Source organism: Rhinopithecus roxellana, chromosome 1, assembly GCF_007565055.1.
Source record: "Rhinopithecus roxellana isolate Shanxi Qingling chromosome 1, ASM756505v1, whole genome shotgun sequence".
Classification (NCBI taxonomy): Eukaryota; Metazoa; Chordata; class Mammalia; order Primates; family Cercopithecidae; genus Rhinopithecus; species Rhinopithecus roxellana.
The window spans coordinates 70,061,402-70,075,285 of NC_044549.1; the positions used below are offsets into that span (position 1 = coordinate 70,061,402).

General features: G+C 40.0%; 1 protein-coding gene across 4 annotated transcripts in view; it reads right to left on the reverse strand.

The window, feature by feature from the left end:
- Positions 1-13,884, reverse strand: part of SUMF1 (sulfatase modifying factor 1) — a 110,805-nt gene that overhangs the window by 56,242 nt on the left and 40,679 nt on the right. For all 4 annotated transcript variants that reach the window (XM_010365738.2, XM_010365731.1, XM_030921684.1 and 1 more), the window contains exon 4: positions 1,004-1,086. In XM_010365738.2, the coding sequence (XP_010364040.1) occupies positions 1,004-1,086 (83 nt within the window). The remainder of the gene's footprint in view (positions 1-1,003; positions 1,087-13,884) is intronic.

Below are 13,884 nucleotides of genomic sequence, written 5' to 3' on the forward strand. Positions count from 1 at the left end.
GATGTACTCCTCTCAGAAGACCCATTGGTGTTGACTGCATGAATAACATACATTTCCCTTTGGGTTTTCCTTCCTCCCTTAGCTTTTTCCTCTGTTACTAAATTCAGGAAAGCAGATATTAACTGGGAGCTAAGAAGCCAAGTCTACCTGAGAAGCCCAGGAATCCTATAACTTCCACCTTGAAGCCTAATTTCAGCACAGAGGTTTCCAATTCAGGCTTTGAAAGACGTTTGACTTTTGTCAAGGGGCTATATCCCTAAAGCTGAACTTCCTATACTCCCAGCTCCCTGACAATGAGGGCAATAACCAGGAATGTTGTTAAAAATAGTGACTTAAAAATTGCATCTGAAAAATTAGGTTAGAAGAGTAGGTTTCTTGGGCTGCTGAGATGCTGAGTCCTAACCCAAACCTTGCTCCAACTCCAGGGTTTAAAGTGTTACTCTATTTTTGCTTGAGATAATTATTTCCTTGCCACCCTGGAGACTTGCTGACCGACTTGGCTCTCTGTGGTTTTCCAGTTAGATGGTGGCTTCAAAGAATTCCAATCCGGGACTAAAGATCATGTGAATCCTATACCCAAGGCCTGGGCTTCTACAGTGGCAACTTGGCAGGACACAATTAGTTATCTGTAAGACAGATGTCTTCTTCCTCATAATGACCCACTAATAAGAGAGAATAGAAACACAATGTAAAGATTAAACAAGTCATGAGGTTTGGAATAGGCCTCTCAAAAGGAGCAGGGAAAATGGGAAGAGGCAACTCTTTGACAGGCCAAATGAGGAAGGAAAGAGGCCACTAATTAAGAGCCTTCTTATGAGCAAGGTGCAATGTTTGGGTCTTTACATACATTATTTCCCACCAGCTTATTTTCCTACCAATCAATTACAGTTTGTCATTCTCACCATTTTACAGATGAAGACGCCCACTAAGTTCTTTTGCCAGAGCAAAGGGTATCTGTTTTGCAATGGAACTTGTCAACTGGGGAAGGAGGGACCAGCCTCACCTGTGCCGAATAGTAGAGTCGGGCCCTTCTGGGTGTCTCCAGTTAGCGCCTTTCACAGGTAACCACCAGGGAGCAGCTGCAACCTCAAAGCAACCCAGAACAGGCTGATGTTAGCTACTAACATCAACTCTAGAAAAACATCAACTTAGTGCATGCAGCAAAAATCTCAGTGTCTTCAACTTCCATTTGGGTTACCAAACAAATACATTTGCCAGAATACCAAAAAAAAAAAAAAAAAAAAAAAAAAAAAAGACTTATATGTAAATAAATCTTTAACAAAAGAGTATTATGTAATATCATAAAGCATCACAGTGAACAAATAAATATGTATTTAAATGGTGTTTATCTGTAAGAATTTTTTTTTTTTGAGACAGCGTCTTGCTCTGTCACCCAGGCTGGAGTGCAGGGGGTACAATCTTGGCTCACTGCAACCTCTGCCTCCCAGGTTCAACTGATTCTCTTGCCTCAGCCTCCCAAGCAGCTGGGACTAAAGGCACATGCCACCACGCCCAGCTAATTTTTTGTATTTTTAGTAGAGATGGGGTTTCACTGTGTTAGCCAAGATGGTCTCAATCTCCTGACCTCGTGATCCGCCCGCCTCGGCCTCCCAAAGTGCTGGGATTATAGGAGTGAGCCACCGTGCCCGGCCTTTGTAAGAATTTTTTAAAAGTGCATGGCTAGTCAATCCTCTATAATCTCTAACAAGTGAGACAGGTAGTGCTGCTCCTATTTAAAAGATGGGGAAACATAGTTAACCTTACAATTAAATGTGAGGCTGAAGGTCATCCATTGTGGTCAGAGATCAAGCTGAAGCACAGAGGAAAAAATGGGGTGTGTTCTCAAAAGACCCTGATTAAACTTCCAACCCAACATTGGCTGGGTGACCCTGGGCAAGTTCACTACTTGTCTGGACCCTCCTAGTCCTTGTCTGTGAAATGGGAGCACACCCACCTGCCTCACCTAACTCAGAATACAGAGGTCAAATGAGGTAAGATTGGAAAATGCTCAGCAAACTGCAACTAGAACCTTAACTCCTACTTTATGGTTCTGTTAACCAAAATAACAACAGTATGTGGTCCTCATTTAGTGAATGGTTTAGTTAGGAACACAGGCTTTGGAGCCAGTCAAAATGAGATTTGAATCATGGCTCTGCTGTTCACAGTGTGACCCAAGGCAACTTATTTAACCTCTTTCCCCAAGCCTGTTTTCTCACGTGGAGATAGAGATAGTAACAGCACCTATATCTTGGGTTATTACAAGGAGGAAATATAATACGCATACAGGACTTATGACTATGCCCTTAGCAACTGAGGTTAATATGACTTAGCAAGCACTCAGTAAAGGAAACCAGTCTCACTATGGCCCCATGACACTCAGTCACAAGGAGAGCCACAAAACTAATCATTGCTGCTAATACTAGCTAAAGAACGGATGTTGCAAATGATTCTTTTTTTTTTTTTTTTTTTTTTTTTGAGACAGGGTCTCACCCTGTCGCCTAGGTTGGAGAACACTGGCACGGTCATGGCTCACTGCAGCCTTGACCTCCTCAGCTCAGGTGATCCTCCCATCTCAGCATCCCAAGTACCTGGGACTACAGGTGTGCGCCACAATGCCCAGCTAAATTTTTTGTATTTTCTGTAGAGACGGGGTTTTGCCATGTTGCCCAGGCTGGTCTTGAACTACTGGGCTCAAGTGATCCCTGCCCAACTTGGCCTCCCAAAGTGCCGGGATTACAGGTGTGAGCCACTGCATCTGGCCTGCAAATGATTCTTCCAATACAAATACAAATACAAAAGAAAGTGACTCATGGTTATCCCCACAACAATGTTACTCTTTGATTGCTTTCATCCTTTTGAGCTTGTCTGAGTAGAAGTTAAGGGAGAACATTTTCCTGCTAACCATTACAGCAATCACTGAAAACACCAAGCCCCATTCTTGTTCATTCTCTTTTCACACCAACACAATCAGAATATTCATGATATCTCAATCACAATTTGGTGGGAAAAACCAATTTTTAAAATATTTCAACAAAAGAAGGCATTAGCTCCTTAAACGACACTACAGCAAGGTGTTTTATTTTACAGAGAACAGGAGAGTGAAAAGGCATGGCTTCTTTCTATTTCATTTGTGGTGCTGTAGAAGCTCATCTGGGGCTGTTCTCACTGACTGGGCTGTGCAGGTTTAGGTGCCCATGACAGGTAACTCATTCAGTGTCAAGGGAGGAGCTGCAGTGAAAGCTCAGGTCAGCCCACACTTGTGTTTCAGGACGATCCTCAGATCATTCTCCCAACTCTACCCTGTCCCCAACACTAACGCCACCACCAGAAGGTTCTAGTTCTTAAATTAAAAAATAAAAATAAAAAAAGCTTAAAAGAATGATAAAATATAGCAATATGTTAACCTCTGTGAAATCTGAGTGGTAGATACTAGAATGACTTTTCTTCTCATACCCTTTTGTGGGTATGAGAATATTTCATCACTAGTGATTTTTTTTAAAAATTATGATTTGTTTATCCATTCTACTACTAATGGGCATTTGGGTAGTTCCAGTTTGGGGTTATTATGAATAGTACTGCTTCTATGGATATTCTTAAAAGAGTTTGTGGCTTTTGGCAAATATATGTATGCATTTTTGCCAACAGTACACGGTGGAGTGGAACAGCTGGGTCCTAGAATACACATGTGCACAGCTTTAGCAGAGACAAACACAAGCCTTAAACATGAGAAGGCCCCTGCCATTTCCTACCCCTTTTTCTTCTTTTTTTTAAAAAAAAATTATTTATTTATTTATTTTTAAACTTTTTATTTCCTTAGGTTTCTGGGGAACAGGTGGTATTTGATTACACGAGTAAGTGCTTTAGTGGTGATCTGTGAGATTTTGGTGCACCCATCTCCTGAGCAGTATACACTGAACCCAATTTGTGGTCTTTTATCACTTCCCCTGAGGCCCTAAAGTCCACTGTGTCATTCTTATGCCTTTGCATCCTCATAGCCTAGCTCCCACTTATAAGTGAGAACATATGTTGTTTGGTTTTCCATTCCTGAGTTACCTTCACTTAGAATAATGGAAATAGCGTGGAGATTCCCTAAGGAACTAAAAGTAGAGCTACCACTTGATACAGCAATCCCACTACTGGGTATCTACCCAGAGGAAGTCATTACATGAAAAAGATACTTGCACACATGTTTCTAGCAGCATAATTCCCAATTGCAAAAATGTGGAACCAACCCAAATGCCCACCAATCAACAAGTGAATGAAGAAACTGTGATACACACACACACACACACACACACACACACACACACACACACAATGGAATACTACTCAGCCATAAAAAGGAATGAATTAATAGCATTCATAGCAACCTGGATGGGATTGGAGCCTACCCCTTTTTCAAAGGGGAGCTTTCCCTCAAGTCAGTCTATGTATAGAAGTCCCCAGGGCTTCTCTCTAGTGGCCTCTCAGCCCATACTCTTCTACTCTCCTTTTCCTCTCAATTCAATCTGGTTACAAATATTATTGAGCACCCACTATATGGCTAGCACTGAACCTGATTCTTGGAGGGGATCTACAAGTCCCAGGAATCCTCAGAGTATGATTTAAGACAGTTGGTATATTAAATAGTTTTAAAAGTATTTATTTTACATATAATATTTGTCATAGTTTATTTATTATCCCCACTTAAATCTCATGTTAAAATATTAATATAATCTCCAGCATTGGATGTAGGGCCTGGTGGGAGGTCTTTGGATCACTGGAGCAGAACCATTATGAATTGCTTGCGCCGTCCCCTTGGTGATGAGTGAGCTCTCACTGTGTTCACAGGAGATCTGGTCAAAAGTGTGTGGCACCTCCCCCCACCTCACTCTCTTGCTCCTGCTTTCACCATGGGAAGCTCCTGCTCCCACTTCGTCCTCTGCCATGATCGAAAGTCTCCTGAGGCCTCCCCAAAAGCTGATACCAGAGCTACATTTCCGGTACAGCCTGCAAAACCATGAGCCAATTAGACCTCTTTCTTTATAAACTACCCAGCCTCAGGTATTTCTTTACAGCAATGCAAGAATGGCTTAATACAACAATTAATTCCTCAGTTGCAATAACTGGGATAGAAAGTGTACAATTAGTCACCTCATTTTCCTTGATAAATGTCTCTAAAATACAAATTGGTGGGTCCAGATATCACCCTACACATGTTAGTACTATAGTTTTTTTATCTCCTTCCACCCGCTACCCCACCCTCTGCTATACACACACCTACTCACTCACACTTTCTCTCATTCTAGACACCTGCTTTTCTTTTTTCTCGGCATCTATTCTTTCTGAAATCTTTCATGCTACCCTAGCAACCCACGCAAAACACACTACTAGCTTAACATCATGGAGCTATACGATGATCACCAATCTCAATCAGGTGCACAGTAAGATGGAAAAAACACGCCAACACACTAGCTGGAGGACGGGGAAGAGAACACCACCACGATAACACTATCCTTGACCAAGGGCTGCAACCTAGTTTTTTGGTCCAAAATAGTAAGACCTGAAGCAAGTATGCAAAGATATATGTATAGTAAATCTAGACATAATATTGTTTCTAACTGAGAATTACAAAATAACCCAACTGTCCTTGGTGTCCATGAAAAAAGGAATACTATATGGCTAGTTATCAAAATATACTCTAATAAGGAAATATGAAAATAATATACTGTCACAAAGGTAACCTACAGAATACACATCTGATTCCGTTTCTGTAAAATGTATGCATAACAATCTTTGTTATTATCATCAGGAGAAAAATGTCTGGAAAGACTATACATAAACTTAACATGAGCAAAGGATCAGGAGAGTACTATTAGACATTTTTAGAATGAGTGTGCGTCACTATCACAGGTTTTCTCAACCTCAGTACTGCTGATATTTTAAGGCCAAATACCTTGTTATAGGAGACTGTCTTATGTATTGCAGGATGTTTAGCAGTGTCTCTGACCTCTACCCACTAGATGCCAGTTGCATCCTCCCGCTCCCACGCCAACTGTGGCACACAAAAATGTCTCCAGACATTGCTAAATGTCCTCTGGGGAAAGCAAATTATCTACTGCATTATGATAATTAGGAAAAAAAAGATTACTCTTCTTAAATATTAACATACAGTTCATAGTAGCATAGTGGTAAGAGTATCTGACCCTAGAGCCAAGCTGCCTAAGCTTGAACAACAGTACCACTTTTTACAAGCTACAAGATCTCCAGCTGCATATTTAACCCCTTCAGGCCTCAGTTTACTCATCTGCAAAGTGGGGATAAAATACTACTATCTACTTTCTGTGGTTGTTATAAGGATTAAATTTAAAAATACATGTAAAGTGCTTAGAAAAGTACCTGGTACAGAATGTTAACTGTCATTATTACTACTATTCATTTATGTTATTACAAGTTACAATATTCTCTTAGAGCTTTCAAAGAACATATATGCTAATTAGTGAAAATCTACCCCCATATCTCTTCAGCTTGAGCCCCCTCCACCCACCAGTTCACCCTTTTCAGAGTACTGATCAGCTGAGAAAAGTGACCAAGGGCTAAGAGGTGAAGGAAGTGTTGGAACATGTGTCACTTCCAAAGACTTCTCAAGAAGACGTACCATCTTCCATCACAGTCAAGGTGTGAGAACCATCCACACATGAACTAACCCACTCTCTAAAGCAAGCAGCACTATGAGGGTAGGGCAAGGGGAGTGTATTAGTCCATTCTCATACTGCTAATAAAGACATACCCGAAACTGGGTAATTTACAAAGGAAAGAGGTTTAATTGTCTCACATTCCACATGGCTGTGGAGGCCTCACAATCATGGCATGGTGGAAGGTGAAGGGGGAGCAAAGGCATGCCTTACATGGCAGCAGGCAAGAGGGCAAGAGAGCATGCGCAGGGGAACCCTCTTTTATAAAACCATCAGCTCTCGTGAGACTTACTCACTCTCACAAGAACAGTGTGGGAAAAACCCAGCTCCATGATTCAATCACTTCCCACCGGGTCCCTCCCACGACCCGTTAAGATTATGGGAGCTACAATTCATTCAAGATGAGATTTGGTTGGGGACACAGTCAAACCATATCAGGGAGGGTGTGAGGGGTAAACAGAATACAGGAGGGATCCACATTCCTCAACCTCCAAACTCCAGAAAGCTTGGGCCCCTGTAAGGGAACAAAACTACACACTTGTCTGTAAGACAGATCATAAGTCACCATTGTGATGGTCAGATGCACAGTCAGAAACCATTTTCCCATTTCACACATGAAGAAGGAAAGACAAGTAATCAAAGTCACCCCACAACTGAGGACTGACAAAATCAGAGGTAGGGCCTTATTCATCCTGCCCAAGTTTCCCTTGGAATGTCAAATATTTTCTGGCCAAATTTAGGGCAAATCCCATCCAAACTCACTAGATGCTTTCCTTTTCCAAGTGTCACTGTTTCTAAACATTTCAAATAACTTGTTCTTGAAATCCTGACTCTGTCTTGAAAATAAGTGCTATTCTACTAGGTTTCGGAACTTAACAAAATAAACAACTTTTAAGAGTCATATATTAGGCATTTTATCAAGGCTATACTGCAGATTGTGACATCTCTAATTCCTTTTAACAGGAATAGTGTTCAGGTGTGTTGTTTACAGAGCAGAAGCAGCAACATGAGTGGACTGGCATCTATGATAAACCTCAACCTAAAAAGAGACATTTTTTTGGATGTGGTTTTCCACCTACGCATTCTCTGGTCAACTGAGACAATTTCCAGAGTTACAGCACCCCCTTATATTCGGAGGAAAAAGGACTTTAACGTGACCTATTTCTAGTCAACCATCTCCATAGCAACTGTCTAGGGTTTAAGTTGAAACAGCTGTATGAGCCAGCCAGTGACCAATTACAATGTAAATAGGACCCATGTGAGTTTTGAGGTCCCCTTGAGAAATGGGCTTCAGAGAGCAAAGACACGTTTCCCACCTCTCCCTGGGGATGTAACCAGACTTGTAGTAGCAGCTTAAAGAAAAGGAAACAAGACAGCAAAGGTGTCTTTATTCTTGCCAGAGGTGGCAAATTATGCTTCTTATACAAACAGCCCAGAATAAAATCAGCACAGGAAAAAGAAAGCTCTGTATAATTATGCATACTCAAGTGGAAAGATGTCAAGTTCACAACTTTACAACTGCTCTCTTAAAAATTAAATGCATTTAGACAGCAAATTTAAAAGATGGACGTTTCTTGAAATGTAGTATAAACATGACAGCTACCCCTATAAAAACAACCAGGGAGAATTTTTCAACTGGCATCAGTGAACAATGAGAAATTACAGATCTGCTCAAATTCATGAAGTATAAATAAAACCAGAGGAGAATTTAGCAACTGAAGGAATTAAATGGAGTAAAGAGCACACAGTAAAAATATTTCTTCAGTACCCAATACAAGTGTGGAAAGCTAAGAATGAGGCTTGAATGAAGGCTAAAAACAAATTCATCATGAAAATAGGTAGTCAAGTCTGCAGCTTACTTCAAATTAAATCCTAAATCAGGTACCTTGACGACTTAATAGACTGCATGGGAGAGAAAAATGCCTGCTTTTTCAAATAGGGTAAAAATATTTATGAAACTTCAGGCAGACTTGAACTTTTTCAATACTTTTTGGTTCAGTTCTTAGTGAAATTCTTCATGCTATAATACACTGCATTCCCAAGGCACACAATCAGTAATCAGTATACTCAAAACATTTCATGTCCTGAAGAGAGGAGTGGAAATTCTAGGCAGAATTTCTAGGCACTATTTAGACTGTGCAAAATATGGCCCAAAGAATCTATGGACTTAAGCCTTAAAATTGATCTAGTTTACTCATTTTCAGTTAAGACCTGCATAATTATCAGGGGACAGGGGGAACTGATTTGGGCTTGTAAAAAAAAATAACAAAAATAAAAGAAAAACACTTTTTATTATTTAAAAATAAGTTTTACCCATTTTTGTCAAATAAGTAACTGTAAATTGGTATAACCTACCTTGAAAGCAATATGACAATATTCAGAATCATTTATTTTATACCATTTGAAAGAATACATCATAGTCATTAAAAATTATACGCTGAAAAACTAAAATTTGAATGTCTGCCCTTTACTGAAAGTGAAAAAAGCCATTTACAAAAATGTTTGTCCAAGCTCAATTAAAAATATATCAGTATATAGAGACACCCACACACATACCCACACAACCCAAGAAAATATTAGCAGAACATATATTTAAATGTTTATAATGATTAAATCTGGGTGGTGAGATTGTGGGTATGTCTAATGTTCTTCTTGTGCCTTTTTTTTTTCTGGAGAGAGGATCTTGCTATGTCACCCAGGTGGGAGTGCAGTGGCACTATCATAGCTCACTGTAACCTTGAACTCCTGAGCTCAAGCAATCCTTCCACCTCAGCCTCACAAGTAGCTAAGACTATAGGCAAATGCCACCACACGTGGCTAATTTTTTCATTTTTTGTAAAGATGGAGTCTTGTTTATGTTGCCTAGGCTGGTCTTGAACTCCTGGCATCAAGCAATCCTCCAAATTCAGCCCCCCAAAGTGCTGGGATTACAGGCATGAGCCACCTCTCTAGGTCCTGTTCCACTTTTAATGTCTGAAACGTCTACAGTGAACATAATTTTTTTTTATTATTATACTTTAAGTTCTAGGGTACATGTGCATAACGTGCAGGTTTGTTACATATGTATACTTGTGCCATGTTGGTGTGCTGCACCCATCAACTCGTCAGCACCCATCAATTCGTCATTTATATCAGGTATAACTCCCAATGCAATCCCTCCCCTCTGCCCCCTCCCCATGATAGGCCCCGATGTGTGATGTTCCCCTTCCTGAGTCCAAGTGATGTCATTGTTCAGTTCCCACCTATGAGTGAGAACATGCAGTGTTTGGTTTTCTGTTCTTGTGATAGTTTGCTAAGAATGATGGTTTCCAGCTGCATCCATGTCCCTACAAAGGACGCAAACTCATCCTTTTTTATGGCTGCATAATATTCCATGGTGTATATATGCCACATTTTCTTAATCCAGTCTGTCACAGATGGACATTTGGGTTGATTCCAAGTCTTTGCTCTTGTGAATAGTGCCACAATAAACATACGTGTGCATGTGTCTTTATAGCAGCATGATTTATAATCCTTTGGGTATATACCCAGTAGTGGGATGGCTGGGTCATATGGTACATCTAGTTCTAGATCCTTGAGGAATCGCCATACTGTTTTCCATAATGGTTGAACTAGTTTACAATCCCACCAACAGTGTAAAAGTGTTCCTATTTCTCCACATCCTCTCCAGCACCTGTGGTTTCCTGACTTTTTAATGATTGCCATTCTAACTGGTGTGAGATGGTATCTCATTGTGGTTTTGATTTGCATTTCTCTGATGGCCAGTGATGATGAGCATTTTTTCATGTGTCTGTTGGCTGTATGAATGTCTTCTTTTGAGAAATGTCTGTTCATATCCTTTCCCCACTTTTTGATGGGGTTGTTTGTTTTTTTCTTGTAAATTTGTTTGAGTTCTTTGTAGATTCTGGATAATAGTCCTTTGTCAGATGAGTAGACTGCAAAAATTTTCTCCCATTCTGTAGGTTGCCTGTTCACTCTGATGGTAGTTTCTTCTGCTGTGCAGAAGCTCTTTAGTTTAATCATATCCCATTTGTCAATTTTGGCTTTTGCTGCCGTTGCTTTTGGTGTTTTAGACATGAAGTCCTTGCCCATGCCTATGTCCTGAATGGTACTACCTAGGTTTTCTTCTAGGGTTTTTATGGTTTTAGGTCTAACATTTAAGACTCTAATCCATCTTGAATTAATTTTCGTATAAGGAGTAAGGAAAGGATCGAGTTTCAGCTTTCTACTTATGGCTAGCCAATTTTCCCAGCACCATTTATTAAATAGGGAGTCCTTTCCCCATTTCTTGTTTCTCTCAGGTTTGTCAAAGATCAGATGGCTGTAGATGTGTGGTATTATTTATGAGGACTCTGTTCTGTTCCATTGGTCTACATCTCTGTTTTGGTACCAGTACCATGCTGTTTTGGTTACTGTAGCCTTGTAGTATAGTTTGAAGTCAGGTAGCGTGATGCCTCCAGCTTTGTTCTTTTGACTTAGGATTGTCTTGGCAATGCAGGCTCTTTTTTGGTTCCATATGAACTTTAAAGCAGTTTTTTCCAATTCTGTCAAGAAACTCATTGGTAGCTTGATGGAGATGGCATTGAATCTATAAATAACCTTGGGCAGTATGGTCATTTTCACGATATTGATTCTTCCTATCCATGAGCATGGTATGTTCTTCCATTTGTTTGTGTCCTCTTTGATTTCACTGAGCAGTGGTTTGTAGTTCTCCTTGAAGAGGTCCTTTACATCCCTTGTAAGTTGGATTCCTAGGTATTTTATTCTCTTTGAAGCAATTGTGAATGGAAGTTCATTCATGATTTGGCTCTCTGTTTGTCTGTTACTGGTGTATAAGAATGCTTGTGATTTTTGCACATTGATTTTGTATCCTGAGACTTTGCTGAAGTTGCTTATCAGCTTAAGGAGATTTTGGGCTGAGACAATGGGGTTTTCTAAATATACAATCATGTCATCTGCAAACAGGGACAATTTGACTTCTTTTCCTAACTGGATACCCTTGATTTCTTTCTCTTGCCTGATTGCCCTAGCCAGAACTTCCAACACTATGTTGAATAGGAGTGGTGAGAGAGGGCATCCCTGTCTTGTGCCAGTTTTCAAAGGGAATTTTTCCAGTTTTTGCCCATTCAGTATGATATCGGCTGTGGGTTTGTCATAAATAGCTCTTATTATTTTGAGGTACGTTCCATCAATACCGAATTTATTGAGCGTTTTTAGCATGAAGGGCTGTTGAATTTTGTCAAAAGCCTTTTCTGCATCTATTGAGATAATCATGTGGTTCTTGTCTTTGGTTCTGTTTATATGCTGGATTACGTTTATTGATTTGCGAATGTTGAACCAGCCTTGCATCCCAGGCATGAAGCCCACTTGATCATGGTGGTTAAGCTTTTTGATGTGCTGCTGAATCCGGTTTGCCAGTATGTTATTGAGGATTTTTGCATCGATGTTCATCAGGGATATTGGTCTAAAATTTTCTTTTTTTGTTGTGTCTCTGCCAGGCTTTGGTATCAGGATGATGTTGGCCTCATAAAATGAGTTAGGGAGGATTCCCTCTTTTTCAATTGATTGGAATAGTTTCAGAAGGAATGGTACCAGCTCCTCTTTGTACCTCTGTTAGAATTCAGCTGTGAATCCATCTGGTCCTGGACTTTTTTTGGTTGGTAGGCTATTAATTATTGCCTCAATTTCAGAGCCTGCTATTGGTCTATTCAGGGATTCAACTTCTTCCTGGTTTAGTCTTGGAAGAGTGTAAGTGTCCAGGAAATTATCCATTTCTTCTAGATTTTCTAATTTATTTGCGTAGAGGTGTTTATTCTCTGATGGTAGTTTGTATTTCTGTGGGGTCCGTGGTGATATCCCCTTTATCATTTTTTATTGCGTCTATTTGATTCCTCTCTCTTTTCTTCTTTATTAGTCTTGCTAGCAGTCTGTCAATTTTGTTGATCTTTTTAAAAAACCAGCTCCTGGATTCATTGATTTTTTGGAGGGTTTTTTGTGTCTCAATCTCCTTCAGTTCTGCTCTGATCTTAGTTATTTCTTGCCTTCTGCTAGCTTTTGAATGTGTTTGCTCTTGCTTCTCCAGTTCTTTTAATTGTGATGTTAGAGTGTCAATTTTAGATCTTTCCAGCTTTCTCTTGTGGGCATTTAGTGCTATAAATTTCCCTCTACACACTGCTTTAAATGTGTCCCAGAGATTCTGGTATGTTGTATCTTTGGTTTCAAAGAACATCTTTATTTCTGCCTTCATTTCGTTATGTACTCAGTAGTCATTCAGGAGCAGGTTGTTCAGTTTCCATGTAGTTGAGCGGTTTTGATTGAGTTTCTTAGTCCTGAGTTCTAGTTTGATTGCACTGTGGTCTGAGAGACAGTTTGTTATAATTTCTGTTCTTTTACATTGCTGAGATGTGCTTTACTTCCAATTATGTGGTCAATTTTGGAATAAGTGTGATGTGGTGCTGAGAAGAATGTATATTCTGTTGATTTGGGGTGGAGAGTTCTATAGATGTCTATTAGGTCTGCTTGGTGCAGAGATGAGTTCAATTCCTGGACAACCTTGTTAACTTTCTGTCTCGTGGATCTGTCTAATGTTGACAGTGGAGTGTTGAAGTCTCCCATTATTATTGTATGGGAGTCTAAGTCTCTTTGTAAGTCTCTAAGGACTTGCTTTATGAATCTGGGTGCTCCTGTATTGGGTGCATATATATTTAGGATAGTTAGCTCTTCCTGTTGAATTGATCCCTTTACCATTATGTAATGGCCTTCTTTGTCTCTTTTGATCTTTGATGGTTTAAAGTCTATTTTATCAGAGACTAGGATTGCAAACCCTGCTTTTTTTTGTTCTCTATTTGCTTGGTAGATCTTCCTCCATCCCTTTATTTTGAGCCTATGTATGTCTCTGCATGTGAGATGGGTCTCCTGAATACAGCAGACTGATGGGTCTTGACTCTTTATCCAGTTTGCCAGTCTGTGTCTTTTCATTGGAGCATTTAGTCTATTAGCATTTAAGGTTAATATTGTTATGTGTGAACTTGATCCTGCCATTATGATATTAACTGGTTTTTTTGCTCGTTAGTTGATGCAGTTTCTTCCTAGCCTCGATGGTCTTTACATTTTGGCATGCTTTGCAATTGCTGGTACCGGTTGTTCCGTTCCATGTTTAGGGCTTCCTTCAGGGTCTCTTGTAAGGCAGGCCTGGTGGTGACAAAATCTC